This window comes from Canis lupus, chromosome 7 (genome assembly GCF_048164855.1).
Source record: "Canis lupus baileyi chromosome 7, mCanLup2.hap1, whole genome shotgun sequence".
In the NCBI taxonomy this organism is placed as follows: domain Eukaryota; kingdom Metazoa; phylum Chordata; class Mammalia; order Carnivora; family Canidae; genus Canis; species Canis lupus.
In genome coordinates this window covers 64638941-64664196 of record NC_132844.1, presented here as the reverse complement: position 1 = coordinate 64664196, position 25256 = coordinate 64638941, and the positions used below count along the sequence as shown (strand labels likewise).

At 40.4% G+C, this 25256-nt stretch overlaps 1 protein-coding gene across 3 annotated transcripts in view; it reads left to right on the top strand.

Moving 5' to 3' along the window:
* Positions 1-25256, top strand: part of DNAH8 (dynein axonemal heavy chain 8) — a 364549-nt gene that overhangs the window by 298118 nt on the left and 41175 nt on the right. For 2 of the 3 annotated variants that reach the window (XM_072833179.1, XM_072833178.1), the window contains 6 exons: positions 948-1021; positions 2999-3151; positions 3593-3748; positions 12656-12772; positions 14568-14669; positions 22879-23039. In XM_072833179.1, coding sequence (XP_072689280.1) covers positions 948-1021; positions 2999-3151; positions 3593-3748; positions 12656-12772; positions 14568-14669; positions 22879-23039 — 763 coding nt within the window. Of the gene's footprint in view, positions 1-947; positions 1022-2998; positions 3152-3592; positions 3749-6113; positions 6261-12655; positions 12773-14567; positions 14670-22878; positions 23040-25256 lie in introns of those variants that run through there. The other variant, XM_072833180.1, reaches the window with a different exon arrangement.

The window sequence follows — 25256 nt, the reverse complement described above, 5'->3', positions numbered from 1 at the left end:
ATTCCAAGGTGATGATCCAGTCTAAGGCACAGTTACCCCTAATGTAGCCCTCTTAGGGCCCAATCGCCTTGACTTCTCTCTCAGAAAATGGACAGCCATGCAAACAAAACCAAAATGGCCAGGAAGCACTGCAAACCTGACATCTTAAAAGAATAAAAATCCAATTAAATGTTCACTGAAGCACCTGTGAAACCACCAAAGAAAGATTCTAATCAAAACATATGGGGGATCCTTGGGTGACTCAGAGGTTTAGCGCCTGCTTTCGGGCCAGAACATGATCCTGGAGTCCTGGGATCAAATCCCACATCGGGCTCCCTGCATGGAGCCTGCTTCTCTCTCTCTCTTTCTCTCTCTGTGTCTCTCATGAATAAATTTTTGAAAATCTTTTTAAAAAAACATATGGGGGGGCACCTGGGAGGCACAGTTGGTTAAGTGTCTGACTCTTAGTTTCAGCTCAGGTCATGATCTTAAGGTCCTAGGATTGAGCCTCACGTCGGGCTCCATGCTCAGTGCAGAGTTTGCTTGAGTTTCTCTCTCCCTCTCCCTCTGCCCCTCCTGCTCATACCTCTCTCGATCTCTCCAATAAATCTTTTTTAAAAATGGCAAAACCCAAAAATCCTCTTTCCCTCCAAATACCTGTGATAGCTTTGTAGCTGTGTCTCCCACCATCGGTCCTTTCCCTCCTTCTCTCCAAATACCCCCAAACTCTCTCAAAGCCCAGTGTCAGGCCCTCTGTCTCTCCCTTTGCCCTCACCTTTCCCCATGGTGCTTCCAGTTTCTGCCTCACCCATTTCTCGCATCAACACAACCAAAGGCCATACCTGTTTAATCACAAGGGGTCTTCTTAGAAGCCACGGGGGGCTATAGCCATTGAGAAATTAATTTTTTGTCCCAGTGCTGTTATAAAATTTACGTTTCCTCATAGCGATTCCTCTCCTATGTTACAGAATGCAGAACTATCTCAATGGGGCAAGGACAAGAGGTACACGCTCGAAAGCTGATTCAGATGTCTATGCAGCAGGTAGGTAGTGAGAGCAGCTAGTGCTGGTGCATCATTCTTCCTGGCAGCCCTCTGGCTACCAGGTCTACCTGGGACCACAGTGGTGGCCGAATCATTCTGTCAGGGATGCTCCATCATCAGCTTTCCATTTTTTAAATGTATGGGTAGTCAACCTTTGATTACCAATGAATTTTAAATCTGATGTCCCCATGAAAAGGTTGTTTTATTTTCCATAGCATCATAGCATAAGCTCTTATTTTTACTAAATATTTTTTTGACAATTAGGCAGACACATTCCCTGGTTTCTAAGAACGCAGCTATAACTGGAATTTCGCAATCAATATTGACAGTGTTTAAGAAGTGACAGATCAAGTCAGTTAAATTTCAATTTTTGGTTAAAGTCAGACTTTTATTTTCTTAATTAATGGGTAGTTTCAGACAAATAGAAATATTTGAGGATGTTGTGTTTAAATATTGGTAATAGTTTTTATTGATTGCAAGCTGGGTGGAATGCTAAGAAATGTTTTCCAGAACATCTAATAAATACACAGGACATTAATTATCTGGAGATGCTTGGTAGATAGCAATTTCAGCTCTGATAAGAAATCGTACCACTTATTTTTAAAAAAGGGAAGATCTCAGTTTATGTTTAAGCTTTTGATCTCATAAGGTTTCTAGCAATTTTGGTGCAGCTTTTCCTTGTGAATTAATGACTAGAGAGGGTTAATGAGCTAATAAGTCTCTGCTTGGTCCATCAAATTCTCAAGTTGGTCATTAATTCTCAAGTGCCCGAAGCCTTTATCTTTATCACTTAATTATATTCAATAATATATTGTATCTAATTTATATATATCAAGGCAGTTATGTATAATTATTTTTACTCAGCTCAAATGATTCACTCCATTGAGTGATTTGACAGTTTAGCTCTGGACTTTAAATCATTTCTTTAGTTTCCACGAATGAGAAACTTTTAAATTTCAATACTGCATTCACACTAACCTTTTTTGGAATATTAGCTTTCATAAGTTCCATGTTCTGTTTCTCAATGTGGGATAAGTATTGATAATAATGATAGTATGAGGCGGAAAAAAACCCAACAGTCCATGAATAGGAGCAGCCACACTGCCACACTTGGAGGACATCATATTTAGGACAAAGCTAACATTGTCGAAAGAAATGGGGAATCAGCAACTGACTGGATCCACGATGGTACAAACTAACTGTGAAGTCCATCCTCCTCTGCACACCCCAGTTGTCAGGCCAACATGTCCCTTGGCTGTTTAAGCCAGTCTGAGTTGTATTTTCTCTCACAGTAGAAGGCATAATGCATGAGCCATTTATTTACTGCGCTCAATATTTTGTAGCTGTATTGATCTCATCTTGTTGATATAAGGGTATCGGAAGGTTGTCTGTGTTCTCGTACTGCAGTGATGGTTATGTGACTTATACTATTAGAGATAGTTTTACCAAGTATTAAAATAGTGCTTAGTAAGATTAGTGGTTTGGGGACTACATGATAAGAGTGATGACAAAGAATAAAATGTAGTATTCTGGTAGCACAAGTCACCAAGTGAGTTGACTCTGACTTTCATGAGCTACTGTGCATCTCTCTTTGTGACTTTGGATGATTTGGTTTGGGGATGAGTCAGTTCTGATTTACCTTAGGAAGAGTTTTTATAAATTCCAAAATACCCATTCCCACCATTAGATGGTGCACAGACTGTACTTAAACAAGACTTCAGGTTTTAATTTCTGTTTCCTTCTGAACCAAGGGTGTCAGAGTACAATCGTTTTCAACTTACTTGGCTCCAGTTTAACCAGTAGCAGAAGAAATGTTTGTATTGATGTACAATCATTTCATTAAAAAATAAGTACTCAAAACAGAGTATTTACATGCCCTAAGCAAAGGGGTTTTGCTTTTTAATTTGTACATTTTTTTTCTTAAAATCCTTGCAAAAAAGTGACAAGAAACTAATATGAAATCATTTTTGGATGCAGGGTGGCTGGGTATTACTACAAAATTGTCACCTTGGCCTGGAATTCATGGAAGAATTGCTAGAGACTTTAATTACCACAGAAGCCAATGATGATTCTTTCCGAGTGTGGATAACTACTGAGCCCCACGACCGATTTCCAATTACATTGCTTCAGGTTTGTTACTGTGACATAAGTGTCGTTTCCTTGAGAATCATTCTAATAGAGATGGCATAGGGGGGTTATTGAAAAATGAAAACATGACAAGGCTTTCGATCCAAGGCTTTCGATCCATTCTAATAGAGATGGCATAGGGGGGTTATTGAAAAATGAAAACATGACAAGGCTTTCGACTCTGCAAGATCTTATACTGTAATTGTCAAAATCTTGACTATAATCATCAATATTATATCACAAATATTTCCACAGAGGAGTTCTAAGACTCAGTACTGATTGATGGGGTCTCAGCTATGATTGATGTCATTAATTTACGCAGTGCTGAAGTTCAGCTGACATTTTATGTACCATAGGTACACTGCTGTCTGAGATACTGTAATGTCTATTTTATCCCTTACAATAACTTATAGAAACAAAATCACCATTTACTTTTTACGACAGACTTCTCTGAAATTCACCAATGAGCCACCCCAAGGCATACGCGCAGGTTTGAAAAGAACATTTGCTGGAATTAATCAAGACCTTCTGGATATCAGTAACTTACCCATGTGGAAGCCGATGCTTTACACAGTGGCGTTTTTACACTCCACTGTGCAGGTAACTTCTGAGCGCAGTTTGCACATTTAGGGGGATGCTAATGATGCCATGTTGTTTCTCTGCTGCACTGTTGGCTCTCCGTGCTCTGCTTTTTTTTCTCCTTCATGGCACTTTGCCCCACCTGGCATAGTATGTACCTGTCTGTGTACTGCACCTGCCCCTTACCATGGCCATGACAGTGTACGACTCTTGGAGACAAAGGCTTTGGCTTTTTGTACCTGCTGACTCTCCCCCATTATAGCAGCATCCAGGGCATTACTGGAGCTCAATAAATATCTGTGAGCTGAACATGGATTCTTTAGATAGGAATTTGGTTTTCAAAGTGCCTGTGCTGGCCAGGAATGTTATGTACACCATCTCATGTAATACTAACAGCCACGTTTCTTGAGGTCGGATTATCACCATTTTAAAAATGAGGAAATTGATTGATGATATGTCCAGATGCATAAAGACACGAATAAAGATAGTAGTACTTTTAAGAAGACAGGAAAGCAGGAGCATCAGCTATTTGCTACATGCTTCTCATAGATTATCTAATCAGTCTGACTCCAAAGCCTGTGATTTGCCTCAGACTCTCAGGAATTTATCCCTTGGACTGTCCTAAATAACAGGAGAACTTTGTTAAACTAGACACAGGGACAGCACAGCCTCAGCCCTACCATGGGTCCATCCCCCCCACTCCCTTTAGTGTGTGAAAATAAATTAGCTGCACCTCAGGAAAAAATAAAATAAAAATGAAGAAATTGAGGCTCAGAGAGGTTAAATTCATAGGCAGTAGATCTCAAAATCAAGCCCGACACTTCTGCCTAGCACGGAAGTATATTTTGAGCCTACCAGTGAAGGCAGTGGTGATATTGGGAGGGACAATAGTTAGCTGTCATTTTCAAGTTGTTTGTGATTTGGTTTTACTGTACACTTATATATCAGTCTGGTAATTTTATGGCTCCACAGCCACTTGTCTATAGGGTATTTTCATTTTTTTATTGCTTTGTTCTACATTTGATTTGATTTGATTTTTTTAAAGATTTATTTTTTTATTCATGAGAGACACAGAGAGAGAGGCAGACATAGGCAGAGGGAGAAGCAGGCCCCCTGCGGGGAGCCCGATGCAAGACTTGATCCCAGGACCCCGGGATCACACCCTGGGCCGAAGGCAGATGCTCAACCACTGAGCCACCCAGGCATCTCTACATTTAATTTTATATTTTGTTCTATACTTGAAAGCTGTATAATTTTAATGTACTTGTTTCACTCCTTGACGTCAGAGAGGATGAACAGCCTCCTTTAACCCTTTCTACATTTCTTCCTTCACTGAGGCTGGAGTGAGGATGGAATGAATCACCTGACTTGTACCAGGAGTCATGGTTTAGCTATGTACAGCAGCATGCAGAGCTTCACCTCCTCTCTCCCTACCCTGATCAAAGGTGGAGGGGAATTTGGTGCTCATCCCAGAACATATTTGGAGGATTTACTCTCAGGCCCCTTGTCCCTGCCACTTTACTGGGTTCCCAGGTGGCCAGGAGAGAGGACTGCAGAGAGGAGACAATTGTGCATCTCCTGTATATCGGCCCCTGAACCCCGAGAGAGTTAAAATCAGGCTAAACACTTTGCGGGTGGTTATTTTTACTAAGTTCCATTGTGGCCTTTGGATTGTAAATTATAGCTTTCAAGTCATTGAAGCCTATTTCATACGTTCTTATCTGGGAATTGTTTGTTTTGCTAGGCCTTATCATACTCTAATACAAATATTACTTTAACTCTGTTATTTAATTCCCAATTCACAAATAATATATTTTATGATTCTGTTCCCAGTAGTGATGATTCAACTCTTCCACTGGGCTTATCATGGGGAGATAATTGGGGGTATTTTCCATATGGTCAGTGTGGCAACCTATATTTTTGTGGCCATTATCCAAGTGCTACACAGAAGAACAACAGGTCCACGGGCCGGTCCTAGGACTAAGGGGTCCTCGCATTTGACATGACTTGTATTTGGGTTAAAACAGAAAAGTCTCCATTGCTAGGTCTATACAGCTAGGAGGTTGAATGTCTCTTAAAATCCAGTCACAGTGCACCAGAAAGCGCACATCATTGAAGACCAGGAGGCTGCCGCATTAGACTTGCCATGAAATTAGTTAGCTGTGTGATGATAGTCAAGCTCTGTCCCTCCTGGGACCTCTTGTTTCCCCATCTGTGTGTTTAGAGGCAGAAGGAGGTGATCTTTCAAGTTTTTTCCCATTTCTAAGACTGTTATCAAGTTCTATGACTACACAGGGAGCATGGATAATTCAAGCATGGTTTCCTCTGTTCTTATTAGCAGAAATATTTACTGTGATACACCTAACTATTTTCTTTTACTTGTTAGGATGGAGCTGGCTTGATAGCAAAATGCAGCATTCTTGAGGGGCTTGTGGTCCTGGGCCAGAAGTATCCACATAGCCCAGGAGCTTGTAAGAGATGGATCTCAGGCCCCACCGTGGACCTGCTGAATTAGAATCTGCATTGTAATAAGATGCCCCAGTGACTCATGTGCATATTAAAGTTTGAAGTGCAGCCATTACTAAAAGGACTGTTCTGGGCTGGATTGATTGTGACTTAGATTTCTCTACTACTGTTGGACATAATAGCCAAACACCTGATTTGTTAACTGATTGACTGATTTCCTCCAAATTAACCTAGATATCCCTTGCTCTATACAAATATGATTTTTATGCATTTGTCCTTGCAGAGACTCACAAAAAGAACAGGGAATTTGTTCATATCCCATAATCTCAAGCTTCAGAGCTGGGGAGGAGTTCGTGCTGGAGCCCATCACACCTCAGAATACAGAACGTGGTAGTGAAATAGAGGTCAAATGGGAGAGCTGTGTGACCTCCATGTAATTCCCTTACTGAACTGTGGTTTGGCATCATGCCATCAACTCACCCCCACTCAAGGGCATCATGTGTTATGCGGACCTCAGTCACTGTTACAGAGAACAAAATGAACACTCTTCCTCTCCCATACAATGGGGAAGTAGACTTGGCTGGTCAAGGACAACTGTCTTGGGTGGTGTAGCAAATAGTGTGGTTTGTTTTGTGGTTGAGGCAGGAGCAGGCTTACCCGTAGAAGGGCGCCCTGGGTGCTTCCATGTGAACTTGCAAATACATAAGCCAATGTTGCACTGAGTTCTTCTTGCCCCAGACTCCTCTTCTTTCTCCTCTCTGCCAGGTTAACTTACCATCTACATAGGCCAAGAAGTTGCTATAGCAACAGCACTCTTACAGCAGTCAGGTGATATCTCTGTCCTAGCCAGCCAGCCCTCTACCATCCCCATGGGAGCCCACCATCCCCAACATGCTAGTGGATGCCTTGGCTCTATTTGGCCGCTACTCCCTGAGGACATTTCCTCATCCTCTTGGAGATTACTCTCACTGGAATCTTCCCTCTGGCCTTTATATCATCTCTCTATGGTTTCCCAGAAACTCCAGTGCAATGGCATTCTGGATTTCAGAGCAAGGCCACATTAACCCTTCAGGATCTTAATTTTAAATATATCTACCTCCAAAGTCCTGTTCTTTTAAAACTCAATACTTAACATTTGTGGTGTCCTCCCAATACCTCCTGCAGAAAGTCAGAATAGCATTTTCTGGTGGTCAGTGTGCTGTCCTTTGATGGTCAGTGTACTATCCATTGTTTGAAGAGTCCATTGGACCCAATGAATGTCTAATGAAATGGTTCTCAGCATTGTCTGGGTCCCAGAATCCCTGGAAGGAGGCAGCAAGGTGGGATGCTCAGTCCTTTTAAAAACTTGTTATGTGATTCTAATACACAACAAGAATTGAGAATAATTGCCAAATACCCACTGCCCTTAAGACAGGCGTCCTTCATCACTTTTGTGTCCTTTTCGTGGTTTAGAACTTTTCTCATCACCTTGGCTTACCCACATTGAGGCCCACTTTTTGGGGCTTTTCGAATGGCTTATGCACAAGTCTGTGAAGTTTTCTTGCTAAAGTCATTGATTAGGAGCTCTAGGGGCTTGCAGTGGCAGTTGCAGACTTGGATATTTTATCCTGGCTCTTAAAAATAATTAAATATGAAATGAAAATGGCCGCATGGAACAGGGCCCAAGGAAATCCACTGCCAGCAGTTCTTCTTTCAGAAAAGTGTTTTCTTCTCCTACATCTTGTTTTCTCTCTCAAGTTTGAGCCTTGACAAACATTCCCTTCAAGTTTAATACTGCATAGGAAGTTCTTGCTTTGGGGAGGCATGATTACAAAGTTCTTCATTTAAATATCCTCAGAATAATTACAGTAATATGATACAGGTTTAAAGAAAGAACTTTTACATTTTGCTTGGCAGTTTTTGCCAGGGGTCCCGGCCACTTCTGTTCATTATTTTTACCTTTTAAAGTTTCCCATATGTTTTATAATATGGATTGCATTTTTTTCATTTTACGTGAGCTCCAGTAATTAAAGAAACAGGTTGTGACGTTCCAAAGAGAAACTTGTTTTGCAGATGCAGCTGAAATGATTCTGTGTTGGGCTGTCGAGAGGTGGGCTCATTGGGCTGAGGTAGAGTTTAACATAAAATTGGAAATGGCTTTAACATCATTAAGATGATGACTACGTTGAGCAATTTGTCTTCAGTGTCCAAAGGAGGATTCCATGTTTTCCATATTTCACTAATAGTTCTGTGTTTTGTAGATTCTTTGGGATACAAAGAAGGAGCCATATTAGTCAAATTCAGTAAAGAGTAGACTAGTCTTCTTAAAGATCACCCCACTCTTGGGGCGCCTGGATGGCTCAGTGGTTGAGTGTCTGCCTTTGGCTCAGGTCATGATCCCGGGGGGTCCTGGGATCGAGTCCCACATCAGGTTCCCTGCAGGGGGCCTGCTTTTCCCTCTGCCTGTGTCTCTGCCTCTCCCTCTCTGTGTCTCTCATGAATAAATAAAATCTTAAAAAATAAAATAAAATAAAATAAGATCACCCTTCTCCAACTTAATAATGAACAATAACTCCCTTCTGTTGAATCAGGTTTTAACTCTTTATTCTGACATTCACATCTATGTGCCACTCCTGAATCATCATGAGAGCACATAGTTCTAGCTACTCCCACGAGGGCACTCTCTGCTGCAGTAAAACCACTTACCTGTAGCCTCCTGCTTGATGAATCTGAGCTTTGTGTTCCAGTCTTTCCTCATAGCCTTTGAGAAGCCTGGAAGTCTTTTCTCCCTCCTTTTCAAAGACTAGCTTCAGTTACATTCTTCCCAGAAGCCTCTGATTGAATGTCTTCTTCAGGCTTATCATCTGTTATATTTTGACAGTTAATTATAGTCACTATCACATTGTCCTTTCCTTATTTCTAAGTCTTATTTTCTCAACCAGATTAAAACTTCTTGAAAATACATTGATTTTAATATTTTTCCATTGTCTCACATGGGACTCATCCCATAGTTTTAAGAATACTAATTGAACTGAAGAGATTCAGTATTTCAAATATTCCAAGTTCTAGCAAAGCCTCCTGCTCCTGAGCTTCCAAGTGAGTTCTTAGTTCTTCTTCTGATGGTTTGAGTCTGTTCTGATAGTATTCCATGATGATAATTCAGGGCTATTTCTTTATTGTCACTTAGAGAGATGAGTGAATACAAAAAAAATTTTTCAAGAAATTGAAATTACTTCATTTGTAAAAGAAAAGTCACCCCCCAAGATCTTGTCTTTTTTTTCCCCAAGATAAGCTAAACAGTCTATGACTTTAGTGATCCAACCTAAAAAGTAAATGCTTTAAATGAAATCTGATAGTAAACACCATAAAGTGAAGCAAATCTCAGCATTGGAACAATTTTCAAAGATCACATTTTAAGGAGCAACAGAATTGCAATGGCTCAGTGCGTGTAAATGGGAGTGTTTCCATAGAGCCAATATAAGCAGTTCTAGTAACTGGAAAGGAAGAATTATTTTTCATTCAGTCTCCTGTCTAATTGAACAGTAAATTAAAAAAAATTAAGTCAAACATAGGTGAAACTATTTTAGAGTTGATTTTCTTTTTTAAAAATGGGAAAACATTTTCATTTCACCAATAAGTAGTTAGCTTTCTTTTTTTTTTGAAGGTGTCAAGATGGAAGAAATTCCAGAGACTCAAGGCTTAGCTGAATGCATTTTCATGTTAATATCACACTCCCCACTCTCAACTTACTCTTGCTTCAAAATAACTTGGAGGAGGCTCACCTCAGTGTTTCTGAGATCCACTCAAGAAATTCTTTTGAATTTGTGTCAGCCTCAGAAATGACCCCACAGAGGGTGAGAAGGAGAGTGCCTTTCATTTTGATAATAATCATTAATCAATCTAGTATTTATTACACAATCATAATCCTTTCCCCAAAAAAGGGGAAACAAAGGGGAGACAAAAATGGGATACATGTTTCTCACTATCAAGGTTCAAAATCTGGTTTACAGGACCAAGCATTTCAATACGAAACAGTTAGAAAAACATCATGGCAACATGAGTACTGATACCAGGAAGCAGACAGCCATCGAGTGATGCTGACACCTTTAAGAGCCAGGGTTCCCCCTTATGCACCTGGGATAAAACCACTGATCAGGGCACCTCTGCTCCTTCTCACCTTCTCTGTGTTCAAGGGAAGATTATGCTTCACAGCTCTCAAGTTTAAAGTCTCCCTAGTTTTTTTTTTTTAAGATTTTTATTTATTCATGAGAGACACAGAGAGAAAGAGAGAGGCAGAGAGAGAAGCAGGCTCCATGCAGGAGCCGGACGCAGGACTCCATCCTGGGTCTCCAGCATCACGCCCTCGGCTGCAGGCGGCGCCAAACCGCTGCGCCACCGGGGCTGCCCCAAGTCTCACTAATTTACTCTAACTAGAGTAAACTCTAGGTAGCAATTCTGAACCCTAAGTCCAAATTCCTGAGAGGAGGAATCTGGTTGGCCTTTCTTGGGCTGGCTGTCCGACTTTTATCAGCTAAGAGATGAGAATGGGAGTCACACCATAGAAAATGCTAGTACCTGACAACCTAACCTAAAGAAGTATAGGTCTAGAAGTAATGTTAGTAGTGTACTAGTTTTTTAAGAGTTATTTGTATGCTGTCAGTCTTATTAAAAAGGAGACAACAGACACAATAGAGTTACTTGTGCTAAGCCCACATCACCAAATTGAAAAATCATACATAACCTAACTGCAATTTCAAACTTCTCCAGGAAATGTAATTTTAACCAGTTAATCTGAAATTTCCTGGTCAGTGCTAGTGTGGTAATCCCCTAGTAGACCTCTTTTGTTCCCCAAAGGAAGGGGGACAAATAATCCTTTGACCCAAATAATCCTTTTTCTCTCTTACCACTTCCTTGTGTCATCTCCTCTCTGCCTTTAAAAACTTTTCTTTTTCTGTAGCTCTTCAAGGCTCTTTCCTATTTGCTAAGTGGGACGCTACTTGATTCATCAACTGTTCAATAAAGCCATGGAGATCTTTAAGATTTACTTGTTTGAATTTTTATTTAACAGTCTGATCTCCCAGGGTCAGGACATCTGGACCCAAATTATCCACATTAATTTTCATGGTTTACTTAATATTTTAAAAGCATATTCTGAAAATCAGTAGTTAAACCTTCTTGCTTTCTGAATTTTTTTTCTCTGACCTCTCCACGAGCTTGTCTAAACTAAAATTCCTTTAAATGGTGGTTTAATTAGGATTGAAAGCATGGAGCAGCTGTAGTAAGAAGTATTGGAATGACTTGTCAAAACATCATGAGAGAGAGATTGTGTGTGTTGGGTTAGGGAAAACAAAAGAGAGAAACAAAAGTTAGTATATATTAAGAGGTAAAGAAATAGAATTATTCCTTTCCATAGATTCTTGGGATTCTACTCTCCTCATGGATTCTCACCTCAGCCACTAGGGTCAAAGGGCTAGAGGCTAACCCAAATAAATAATTGGACCTTCCTTAGAGGCTGGTTGTATGCCAGGGCAGAGAAAGCTAATGGTATAGTGATATCTGAGTTAATCTATGTGGTTTGCTAGGTGATCAGAGCCTGGAAGTACCGGTTCTAACTCTTACATACATTTAAAATGGTCTCCAGAATATTGAATCATTTTATGTGAGCCCATTTGGATTGTTTCCGGGTAATTTGGCAATTCAAAACATTTAGCCACCTTTTTTTCCATAGAAGGGAACAGATGAGGGAAATGTGAAAGTTTTAAGAGGGATGTGTCATGTTTTACAATAGAGATGGGGGGTTTTCAGAGTCTGAAATTGCAAGATTACAGAGTAAAACTAGTAGGGGCGTCTAAATACTCTTGAATGCTTAAGTTATTCAACTGGAAAAACAAAATTTCAAACTCTTACACTTAAGATTTGAAACTTTTAAGAGTCTAACTTAGAACATATGAGCTCATTTACCAGATATTTATTGAGCACCTAAGGCATTTTTTTTTGTTTTTGTTTTTGTTTTTTTTAAATTTTTATTTATTTATGATAGTCACAGAGAGAGAGAGAGGCACAGAGACACAGGCAGAGGGAGAAGCAGGCTCCATGCACCGGGAGCCCGACGTGGGATTCGATCCCGGGTCTCCAGGATCGCGCCCTGGGCCAAAGGCAGGCGCCAAACCGCTGCGCCACCCAGGGATCCCGGCATTTTTTTTTTGAATTGGCGATGGAAACCTGGACTTTTTTTTTTTAAACCCAAGAACTCCTAACTTGGCAAGTGTTTGAGGACTTGTTCTGGCAAACCACCTGGCAAAAGAGCCATGGAATAATATTTTAGTGGCTAAGGTATCCAAAATTGTATACTGTTCTTTTATGACATCACCTTATCTCCCTATCATGCCTTCCTTTTCCTGTACTTTGTGTTTTAATGATAACAGGAGAAATCAGCTGCATTCGATTTCAAAATCTCAACTTACTTTCCTTTGTCTTGTTAAGGAGCGGCGGAAATTTGGTCCCTTAGGATGGAATATTCCCTATGAGTTCAATTCTGCTGACTTTTCAGCCAGTGTCCAGTTCATCCAGAACCACCTTGATGAATGTGATATTAAAAAAGTGAGTGAAATTATTCTTTTTCTCCCTACTTTTATTGCTGTGCTTAAATCAAGGTTCTATAGACTTTTTCAGTCTATAATATACAGTTGAACCTGCTGAGGTTCCCCCAGGGCCTCCCCATTCTGATCCCTTGTTTACTGGTCCAGTCGTTTCCCCTCACCTCTATTGCCCATAAGGAGTGCATTCAGACCCCGATTGAATATTCGTGTGCCCCCCCCACTCAAATCTCTCCCGTGCACACACCACAGAGACCGACCACAAATGAGGAAACTCAGTGTGTGCAGAAACTCCACGGCCTTCCTCATATCACAGGTAAGTGCTCCAATGCACTTCAAGAGAACAGACATCTCATATCAGACCTTTCTTCCAGCATCTCCCTGATGCCTCTTCAGAAGTGAAAATGTTATCTCTCGACCCATGCGAAAGTTCTTTCTCACCTTTAGTCACATCTTAACAGATGTTTAAGCTTATGCAAATAGACAGAAATAATTTCTAATCATGGTCACTGATCATTGTCTAGCATTTCACAAGTCTCAGAGTGCTCACGCATGAAAGATCTCATCTGTAGATAGACACAGAAGGCATTACTATTCTCCCCACTGTACTGATGAGATAATGGACAAGAGAGAATAAAGGACTTCCTCCTCACAGAGCTAAGAACACAACCCAGTTGTTCATCCACATGTGTTAGAAAGGATTGGAAATCTGTTTTTTTCTATGATCTTGAGCAAGTTTATGAGCCTCTCAGAGCCTGCCTCCTCATCTACAAGGTGGCCATGGTTTCTGTGAGGAATAAGTGAGTTAGCATTTGTGAAAACACAGTATATGGTGCACAATAAGAACTCAATACCAATTTCTTACCGTCCCTCCTTCTCTTCTTTCTCATAGTAGATCTCGAGCTAATTATATATAGATACTGAAGTATCAGTATGGTGATGGTGAGCCATGATGAATTTTTATGTAGGCCCCTGGAGGATCTAGAATCAAATCATCATTTTTCCTTGAAGTTACAAAAGGATATTAAATTGAGTATGACAGTTTGATGAAAAATTATATCGTATGGATTCATATTCTGTTATTATTTGTCATTTGGTATATACAAATAATAGTTAACCTTGGAATAATTGCTTTGAAAGGCAGTGGAGCTAATGAATCAAAATTTAGCCAAAAGAAAGTAAATTTAAAAAATCAAGCATTCTTACTTTTCCTACTCCAAATGTATTAAGTGAAAAAAAAGTATTAATATCTCTAATGTATTGCTAGAATAAGTTTGCTATGGAAATTAATAAATACTTTGATTTAGTTATAGTTCATAGAATGAGACAGCAAAGGATTGCATTGTAGAAAAATGCTGTGAATGAATAATTTTCTAGTTGTTCTCATACTGATTCAGAAAACATATTACTAGGAAAGCTTATTAAATCGTTGATTACTTGATTTTTTTTCCTTTCTTCACTAAACACTACTTTTTTCTAATGGCTCGGCATTAGTATAATGAATATTATAGTTGATTACATCCACAGAGTGAAAAAAAAGTCTTTTTCCCCCATTTTAAATAATCAATGAGTAATATATTCACCAATATTTAGTATTGTAGATTTTTCTTCGGTGACCAAACTCCAGCAGTTTCAGCCATGTAATAGCAAAAGAGTTAGTAACAGAAGATTATGAGTCATTTTAAATGTGATCTAGCTAGTGCTTCGTTTTTGAGACATTTTCTCCAGGAAAAGATCTGAAATGTTTAGAGTTGCTCATTTGGATTGACAATGAATAATCTCTTGTATTTTTAATAAAGGGTGTGTCATGGAGTACAGTTCGGTACATGATTGGAGAAGTACAATACGGAGGCAGAGTGACAGACGACTTTGATAAACGTCTACTTAATTGCTTTGCTAGAGTAAGTCAATTTACAGAAAAGGCATGGGACACAGTTTATTGCATTTTCCTTTTAAACAAGAATATTTGTTTGTTTGTAATCGGTGAGCCAAACTTAGGGGGGAAAATCCATAGAGCAGCTTCTGAAAAGAAACAGCCAACAAAACCAAGACCAAAACCAAAACCAAAGCCAAACCAACTAGCAATCTACTTATGGTCCAGAGCAGAATAGTGGTCAACTCTCAATGGTCTGTGAATTATCTGCTGTATAAATGAGTTGCTTATTTTCAGGGTCTCTCCGCACTACCCCTCCTCCATGAAAATGTGACAATTAATTTGCTAATTCCTTTGAGTGCAGGTCTTGTGAAGATTTCAAGTCCCCAAATAAGTGATTGGAGAATTAACCATAATTTGAGTGTTCACATCTTTTCCATTAGGATAAACAATTGTTCATTTTTCCCTTTGTGCCCAGTAAAATCCACATACATCATCACATTGGCAAACATTTTCTAGAGAAAATTATTCGTTGGCAATTACAGTTTTCACATCAGTGATAGATGGTATAAATGTGTTTACCAGATTCAAACTCTTCTTAAAATTTTCACGTTAAAAGAAGCAATATACATTACCTAAGTTGGAAAAATCAGATACATGAGTATTTTATGGTTATTTGAATTCTTTATAGTAGGCCCTATGTTGGCAATTCTCTGTTTCAATGATTTTGTCCCCTTAACAAAAACAACAAAGTATAAGCTTTAGGTATATTTTGGTAAGCTGGAGTTTGACCAGGAATCTGATGTTTCGTTCAATACTTATTTATTTTTGCAAGTATTTCTTAAAGCTGTATGTGGAGAAAGGTGGATAATGATAAATGCTGTATGGAGGTGAGAACCTGGCTACTGGAGATTAAGTCAGTACAGACCTCCCAGAAGGCAACTGGGAAAACCTTACTGAAATTAAGTATTCTAGGTAGACACATCCCAAAACATTTCTAGAAAAAGTCCACAAGTTGACATGTATAATAATGTTTATGGCAGTATTGTATGTGGAGCTGAAGGTAGCCATCATTGCTTGGGTTGCTTGTGGGTTCCCTTCTCCCAGGACATGACTTTGGTTGAGGTGCCTCCCTTCCACCAGGGCAATACCTTGGAGGGACAATGTGGTGAGCCCTTAGAAGTCAATAGTCCAGAAAGCTGAGGAGCAAGTGCTTGGGTCCTAAAGAAGGAACTGGTGGTGCATTGCAACATCCTCTACAAATACCTAACATGGATTAGTGAATGAGCACAATGGAATACTATTGCTCACCTTTCTGGGATATAATCTGGCAGCATTTAGTCACATCCAGTGTGTGACACTTCCTGAACCAGACTCCCACTCCTGAGTGTGTATATATATATATACCCACTATACTGCATATATATATATATATATATATATATATATATATATATATATATATATACATACCCTATATATATATCCCAGAGAAATTTGCGAACAGGTCCATGAACACGTACAAAGATATTGCTCATAGTATTGTTTGTAGTAGTAGGAAGTTGAAAGTAACCTACGAGTCTGCCATGGAGGTATAGCTGAGTTAAATGTCGTAGATACCTATCATGGAATTTAATGCAGCACTTAGAAGAAATGATCCATATGACATCCTACATAGATTTTTAAAACTTAGTGTTGAGTACACAGCCTAAAAAAATAAAATGAGATCTATAAAGTAATACATGTATATTTCACAAAGACATAGATGAAGCACATTTAAATAGATATCCTCTGAGGGAAGGAGACTGGGAGTGGAAATCAAGACTGAATGGAGGAAAATGAAAATAAAAGGGGCCTAAACTTGGGCACCTGAGTGGCTCAGTTAGTTAAGCATCCCACTTAATTTCAGCTCAGGTCATGATCCCAGGGTTGTGAGATTGAGCCCCACATTGGGTTCCCTGCTGAGTATGGATTCACTCTCTCCCTCTGCCCCTCCCCCCTACTCACTAGCTTTCTCTCTCCAATTTTCTCTCTCTAAAAAAGGGGGAGCCTAGACTCACGAGAATAATAAAATAAAGGAATATAATTTCTCATCTCTCTATATCTGAGGTTTAAGGAAGAAAAAGATGTCTTATATACTTTGTGTTAGAATGATCGTAAGAGTATCTAAAATGGGAGTTTTAATACTGGAGACCCTGAGAAGTGATTAGACGTTGCATATATTGTACAGATAATACCAGTAGAATGCTGATGGCCAAAAAAGAGGGAGTCAAAGATCACTACTAGTTTAGACTTAAACAATTGGGTAGAGAGTAATAGAACCATTTACAGAAGAGACAGGCTTCAGAAGGAGTATTACTGGCTGGGGGCGGAAATTAGGAGATCTGATCATGTAACTTTTGAGATGCCCACTAGACACCCAGTTGGAGTTGTCTAACACTGTAAGTTCCCTAAAGGGGGGGGTGACTTTGCCTGATTACATCACTGCCAGATTCCCAGCATGCAGAGCAGAACCTAGAACATACTACGTGCTCAATAAATATTTATTGAATAAGAATGAAGGAAGGTAAACAATGCAATTGAATTTATAGGTCTGGAACTCAGGAGAGAGGTTAGGGCTAGAGAAAAAAAGAGTTGGAATTTGTCAGCATACAGATGGTTATTTGAAGTCAACAGATGAAAGCGTCATCTAAGAAGATTGTGCAGAGAAAGAAAACAAGCTAAGGACAGGGCTCTGAGTACTTTAATGTATCAAGAGAGAAGAAATAGTCAACTGAGAGAGGTGAAGGAAGATGAGGAGAGGGACTTTATTGGTACTTAGTATTTGACCAATAAATCTTTAAAAAATACAGCCTACTTTTAGGAAATATGAAATATACAGAAAAATGTAAAAAACATAAATATGTGGCTTAGTAAGTCTCTCCATATAGGCAAAGAATATTTCCAGCTCTCCGAAAGACTCATGCATGCACCTTCTCCATCACAACTCCCCATTCCCTGGGGGATCCCTGGGAGGCTCAGCAGTTTGGTGCCTGCCTTTAGCCCAGGATGTGATCCTGGGGCCCCGGGATCGAGTCCCACATCGGACTCCCTGTGTGGAGCCTGCTTCTCCCTTGGCCTGTGTCTCTGCCTCTCTGTGTCTCTCATGAATAAATAAATAAAATTTTTTAAAAAAAATTAAAAACAACTCCCCATTCCCTCAAGGTAACCGCAGTTCTAACTTTTATACAAACCATTTCTTTCTCACTGTACTTTTACCATCTAAGTAAGTACTCATATTAACATAGTTCAATTTTGCCTGTTTTTGAACTTCATATAAATGGAACCATAGTGTATATTACCATTTTGGTGTCTGGCTTATTTTTCTCAATTTGGAATTTTGAGATATACCCATGTTGCCTGTAGTCTATTCATTTTCTCTTACTCTCTTGGGTTCCATTGTATCATATTGGTGGAAATTAGGATTGTTTCCCCCTGGAGGTATTACAAATAATGCATCTGGGGACATTCTTGTACCAGGTTCTTGGAGCACATGAATATGCCTTTCTATTAGGAGCTGAATTGCTAGGATATAGAGTCTGCATACTTTCCATTTTAGTCAGTCTCATCAATCTGGTTTCCAAAGTGTCATTCCAAGAATACATCCAACCAAAGAATGAGATATTCCATTTCACCACATCCTCACCAACACTGGGCATCATTAGTCTCTTAAGTGTTAGCCATTTGGGTGGATATATAATGGTGTCTGATTTTGGTTTTAATTTTTATTTCTCTGAATGCTAATGGACTTGAGTACCCTCACGTGTTGATTTACTATTGTAGTTTTCTCTCCTGTGACTTGCTTGTATGTTCTTGCCTCTGTTTCTCTTGGGTTATCTGTCTTTTTAAAATATTGATCTATAGGAGGTTTTTGCATATTCTGTATGTAAGTTCTTTGTTCATTATGTGGTTGCAAATATCTTTTCCCATTCTGAGCCTTGCCTCTTCACTTTTATTAGTCTTTTAATGATTAGAAATACTTAATTTTAGTATACCTGGTATATATTTTTCTATTCCTTTTATTTCAACCTTTTTGTGTCATTATGTTTCAGACTTATCTCTTATAAACAACAAAATTGAAAATTGAAAAGCTGAAATTTTTAATATCTAGTCTGAAGATCTTGTATTTTAACAGGCAAATTAATCATTTTATTGTTGTGATTACTGCTGTATTTTGACTTATTCTATCATCTTATTTTGTGGTTTTCATTAGACATGTTTTGTTTGTTTGTTTTGGCCTTTTTTCTTCTTTCCTGCTTTTTAAAAATGTGTTTTTATATTTCATATTGGTATGAAAATTATGTATTCCATTTTTAGTCTTTACATTTTCTAATATGATTACTTAAGTGAAAATCTAACCCTACATTATAGCCCTTCTGACTTGCTTCTTTCATATTACTGCCATGGAACATTTTGGCTCCTCCTCATTTTTATTCCCATTGCTGCCACTAGTTATGATAATTTTACAACCAGTGGTGATTTAGATTTATCAATATATATACCGGTTGATAGAAGGAAGCCAGCCCATTCCTTATGATGGGGGAAGTCTAGGGGTATGGGTGCTGAAACTGGAAGGTTTGGTGGGGGAAGATGGGGTTACTTTCTTCTGATCATATCTATGCTCAGAGTGAAATAAGAAGCATCATCAGCCAAAGAAATGCAGGTCATAAGCTGAGGGGAGGGGACAGCAAGTGTGGAACATTTGAAGAAAGGGGATGAGATGTGAAGTAGTTGCCTTAGAGAGTGAGAAAGGGAATATGTGATCCTAATACACGTGTTCAGCCTCCCCCACTAGATTGTAAACCCATTAAAATAAGAAACAAGGCATCTAGTTTCTGCTTTCTATCTAGCACCTAGGATACACTCAATACATGTTTGTTGATGATGATAAACGTAATTTAATCTCAGCAGATTGAGATTTATATGCCTGGGGTCATAGTCATCTAAGACAGAGTAGATTGGATTGATTTTTACTGACCCCAGAGCACAACCTGAAAATCAAGTATCTTTTTTTTTTTTTCCTTTTTAAACAACACCTTATAGTAGCTTTAAATATAGCCTGGACTTTTTTCTAAAATGTAGAGTTCAAGAAGAGTCCCAACTAACCAACCGTCTTAGCCATTTTGTCTTGATTTTATTGAAACTGCCTTAATTAAAGGTGGCAAGAACACTGCAGTTTACTGGCAAAGTGAAGGGGATTTCTAAGAGACCTCTTTGCCCTCCATGTCAGAACCAGAGCTGGCTCTCTGGATAGCAGCTCAAAGCTGCTTGTGGGCAAAGGGAAGGAGAGAAAGAGCACCTGTTACTCAAGCTTTTGCACCTTCAAGCCCTCAAAGTGGGTGGTTTCTCCCTGTGACCTGAACCTGTCTTCCCCCTCTTCTTCTTCTTCTCTATCCCCCCCACCCACCATACTGCACTGCAACCCCCACCACACACACACACTCAGGGCAATAGAAGACTAGTCAGCGGGCCCCAAATCCCTCTCTGAAGCCTACAGTTCTCCATCCTCTGGGCCTGGGTATCACTCTCCTCTCTGGAGTTTAATTACTGCTCTAAATGAAAAGCTCACCCTACTGTTTTCTATTCTTTTGCTCCTAGGCAGCTTCCCTGCCCAGCCCCCACTTCTTTATCTCCGTCTCTCTCCTGACTTCCCTTAGAGTTGCTCCACCTTCAGTGGCTCCAGCTCTCTGAGCATTGGGCTGCCCCACATGTTGCTCCCTTTGAAACTGCACTTCATCCTGCACTCCTGTCAGCCTCCTGTCTCCTCTCTTCCTTCCCCTCGCCTGTTCCAGATGGCACCTCAATAACCAGAGAGGTGAGTTTGGGTCTCTGGATATAAGGACACAGGGTTACCAGGAAACCCTACTGAGGATGGCTGTAGAAAGCACGATGGAGCCCACATGCTCCTCCTAGCTCAGTCTCTGCTTCAGCCTTACCTTCTGACCTGCTGGCCTAACCTTCTTATGGTCACTTTACCCTGACCATGCTACTCAGTTTAACTGTGTTCACTCATATGTGGAATATGAGAAATCATGAAAGGGACCATAAGGGAAGAGGGGGTGGAATTGGGGAAAAATCAGAGAGGAAGACAAACCATGAGACACCCTGACTCTGGGAAACAAACAGTTGCTGGAGGGGAGGTGGGTGGGGGCATGGGGTAACTGGGTGATGCACTTGATGGGATGAGCACTGGGTGTTATACTAATTGTTGGCAAATTGAATTTAAATTAAAAAAAATAAGAATAAAAAAGAAAGATTTAAAAAATTGTGTTTCGGTGCCTTCAAGTTGGATCTTCTATCCCTCTGACTTTCAACTCAGGGCTTTTCTTTGAACCCCTGTTTGTTTTCTCTGTTCTCAACATCTTATGGCTGTGTCTCCCCTCAAACCAACAACTGTAGAACTTTATTGTCCTTGGAGGATGACTGCTTATCTTTTATAAGGTACCTTTTAGAGTCTCCTGAAGTAATTCCATGTTGACTTCTTAGTCCTTATTTTGACTATCCCCCCAAATGTCCTCCAGATTTGGTGAAACTCAATTGTTTGTGTGTTTGTGACTCTGGCAATTTATGTGCGTATTGACAAAGTGATAGAAGAAACCGGAATGTAGAAGAAATAGGTACTAGGGAACTCGGCGTGGTCACTGTTGTAGCCTTCGCCTCCATAGTCATCCACATCACTAAAAACACAATCTTTCTAATTAATTATCATAGCACCACTCTCTTTAATAACTTTCAGAGGATCCTCATTTCTTAAGTTCACACCAATCATCGCCTAAAGAATATTTACCCCAAATTTCGTCACTTTCTCCACCTGCCTCACATTTTTGCATCAGTTACTCTGTGCCTTTGCTGGTGTGGTCTCCCCAGTCACTAGTTCCCTCATCAAAATCCTGTGCTTCAAGGCTTCTCTCTAAGATCACTCCCCAGATAAAGCCTTACCTGACATCCAGCTGGCTATTCTCTCTTCCTGCTGTAAGCCTCCTTGTACTCTGCTTATTCTTCTTTCCTCTGGCTCTTACCTTGGTGCCCTTTGGACGGTGGTCTGTTTTTAAATTGACTTACCCCTCTACTGGGTCACTAGCTCCTTGAAGGAAAGATTCCCCTTTGCATTCTGTTCCAGTTATAAGCTCCATGCCTTGTGCACAGGAGTTGAGTAGGATAGAACATCTGGGGGGGGGGGCGGGAGAGGTGTCTCTGGGGGTGGGGTGGGGTGGGGGAGCAGAAGAGAGAACCAGCACACAGGGCATTTCAGAGTGATCATGGGACCTAAAAAGAGCTGGAAGAAGGGGATGGAAGGAAGATGCTGGATAAAGTGTAACCCACTGAAGTAAAGCCCAATCCCCATCTCTTTTCACATTGAGTCCTCTGAGTGATTCAGACATCCTGCCTGTACTTCTGTTCCTCCTGTCTTCCCATTATTTTCCTTCCTGCTGAGAAAATTGCTCTGTTAGACACTGAAGTCATTGCCTCAAATCTGGCTCGTAGGCATTCAGCATTATTTTTTTTCTCTTCTTCAGAATAAGTCTATTCACACCAAGTATATATTTGTTCTCTGGCTTTTACATTACAGATAATCAATTCATATGGAATGAGAAAAGGATGTCTTAAGGCAAACAATAAGACGGTTGGATACATTTGCTTCTTGTGGCCAGGGACATAACTTAATTAACAGAGGGAGCTCTCCAGCTCAGGGTGGGAGGGGAGACAATTGTCACGTTTTCCTGGCCTTGTGTGGTGCGCAGTGCTGCTGTGAGCCACATGGAACACAGCATAGCCCCTGGCATGAACCCTGTTTTGGGGGTGAAAGGAGGCCATGGAAATGCCCAGATCCTCTCTCGCATGTGTGACTATTGCCTTATCTCTGCAGTGTGTTCTCATTTGTCTTAAAAAGTAGGATGGAGGGTCACGAGTTTATTGGAGCAGAGAGTGGCCTTGCAAGGCTGGCCACTCTCTGGTCACTATTAGCAAGCACCTTCTTGGGTGTTCAAGAGAGGCTTGGGCTTCACTGTTTTTGTGTCAGGTAGCTTCTCTCTTTTCTTCATATTTTGGCTAATTATTTCTACCAGTGGGTTTCTTAAGGTCCTTTCAAACCCAATATAAAAATTTATTAAAATGGAAATAAGGTGACCCCTTTCTTCCTTATAGTTTTCATTTAGACGTTCATCACTTTTATTTCTTCTGTTTTCCCTCCTGCATAGGTCTGGTTCAGTGAGAAGATGTTTGAGCCATCGTTCTGTTTTTATACTGGATATAAAATCCCCTTGTGCAAAACCTTGGATCAGTATTTTGAGTACATCCAGTCACTGCCATCCCTAGATAACCCCGAAGTCTTTGGGCTGCACCCTAATGCTGATATCACGTAAGTTCCTGGCATTTTTTAATTTTAAAGGATCATTTGTAACTCAGCCTGGCAAAGACTGTGCATTTCATTTTCTCTCTTAATTTCTCTCCTTTCCCTTCTTTTTATTTTTCTGTGAAAAATAATGTGACTTCCTGTCTCCCAATTATAACTTTGTCATATCTTGGCCTGCTCTCCCCTTACTAAATCCTGATGCTCCGGAGTTTACGACAAGCTAAAGCTCTAATTTATGCGTTGATTATTTCTCCTCTGTCATGTCGTAAAACCAGTTGGTGTTATTGGTATTGATGCTTTCCACTGATAGGACCATAGTCTTCCAGCTTCTTGCCTCTAACCAAAAAAAAAAAAAAAAAAAAAAAAATCCATTAAAGATAATGGTCACAAACAGAGTCTAAAAGGGCCAGGAGGACAGAGAGAAAGAGGAGGAAGAATTGTGTTTCTGCTTGATCCTCTCTCTTGTGGCTCCTGTCCTCTGATTTACTTGCTTGCACCCATCTGTCACTAATACTCATGGTGAGCACAGAGCACAGCTACAGAACCTGGAGGAAAGGCTGGGGGTTTCAGCTCAAGGTGAGGGCCCCTGCTCTGGTCACCAAGGTAAGAGAGGGTAAGTGAAGAGACAAGAAATGCAGCCAAATCCCCAGTCCCTTCTCAGACCCACTCATTGAATGAAGGAACCTGAAAACAAGGCTCTCCGTTTCCACAGAGAGAGTACCAAAAGTCCCCAGCTGAGATTCTCATCTGGATGGTCATTGCCTCTGGCCCCTCGAAGAAAGATCACAGAGTTTATGTCTAGGAGAGTGGTTTGGGTGAATGGAAGAAACCAGACTCTTCTGGTAGAATCTAAGCTGTGACAACCAATCGAGGAGTGGGATGTCTCTCTCCCCGCATCACTCACCTGCCACTGCAATTTTAACAACTCTGCAGAGGGGCAGAGAAGTTTCTCACCTTCTGCTTCTCTGCTCTTGCCCACCATCCATGGAGTTCCAACTTGCTCTCACTGCATTTTTCTCTCCACCCCCTGAATGTGTGCTTTGCCTCTTGTGTAAGGCTTGGCCTCCTGGCTTCTCTGTCACCCATACTGATTCTGATTTCTCCAGATCCTCTGATCTCTCCCATGCTGCTTTTCATCTTTAGAGATGTAGGCATGACCCAGAAGAGCCATGAATGGCTAACACTCTTTTCAGACCCCATGATGGAACTGTGGTGGCTCTGGTGGTATTTTGAAGAGGCCTTCATAGGTTAGCTGGAGACAGGAAAGAAGTGAAGAAATAAGAAGAAAAATTCCTCAGGGATCCATTTGAAATCAACTCAAACACTATCTGAAAGAAAGAACACAGAAAAAGAGTTTTGCCTTAGCTGAAACCTTAGAAATCTGAGGCAGACCCCATCACTCCTCTTTTCAGAACCCTCCTAAGTCCCCCATCTCACTCTTAAGTCAAGATCAAAGGCAGATGGTGACATACAGGTGACCTGCAAGGCCCGCTAGGACCACCTTCCCCCACCTCTCAGCCTGATCTCCTCTGTCCCCTCCCTCCCTCACTGCCCAGCTCCAGCTCCTGCTAGCTTCCTATTACTCAGATAGACCATATGGCTCCCCTCATGGGATACTTGCTCCTCCCAGAACATCCCTCCCCCCAGATATCATTGTGGCTCACTGGCTCACCTTTCCTCTTTCTGGTCCTTAATTAAATGTTACCTTTTCAATGATGTCTTCCCTGGGTGCCCTATTTAAAAATTGCAGACTGCTCCTCAGCCCTCACCCCAGACTCCATCCTCCTTGCCTACTTTTTTCTTTAGATTGTATCACCAGCTGGGATATTTTGTACTTACTTATTTATTTGCTATCTTCTGTCTACCATCATTAAATATAAAAGCTATCATGTCCAAAACTTTTGTCTATTTTTATTACTGTCTCTCTCAGGACCTATGTGTTGAATGTGCCAGCAATACTAAATTCTTCTGGATTGTGAAGAATATAATGAATGAGAATAGTCTATAGAAACAGTTCATGTGAATGGGCAGAAAAAGTGCCAATGATGTAAAGCACTTCTATGTTAGTAATTGAAAAAGCTCACATATGAGAGCTCCAAACTTTGAGTTCATCCTTGCAAGAGCCCAAGGAGTCATGACAGCTGGTTCCTAGAGAGTTGGATCCTGTTGGGGGCTACAGGATCCTGCCACAGAGTGTGTTAAAGCAGGGTTGAACTCATCGCA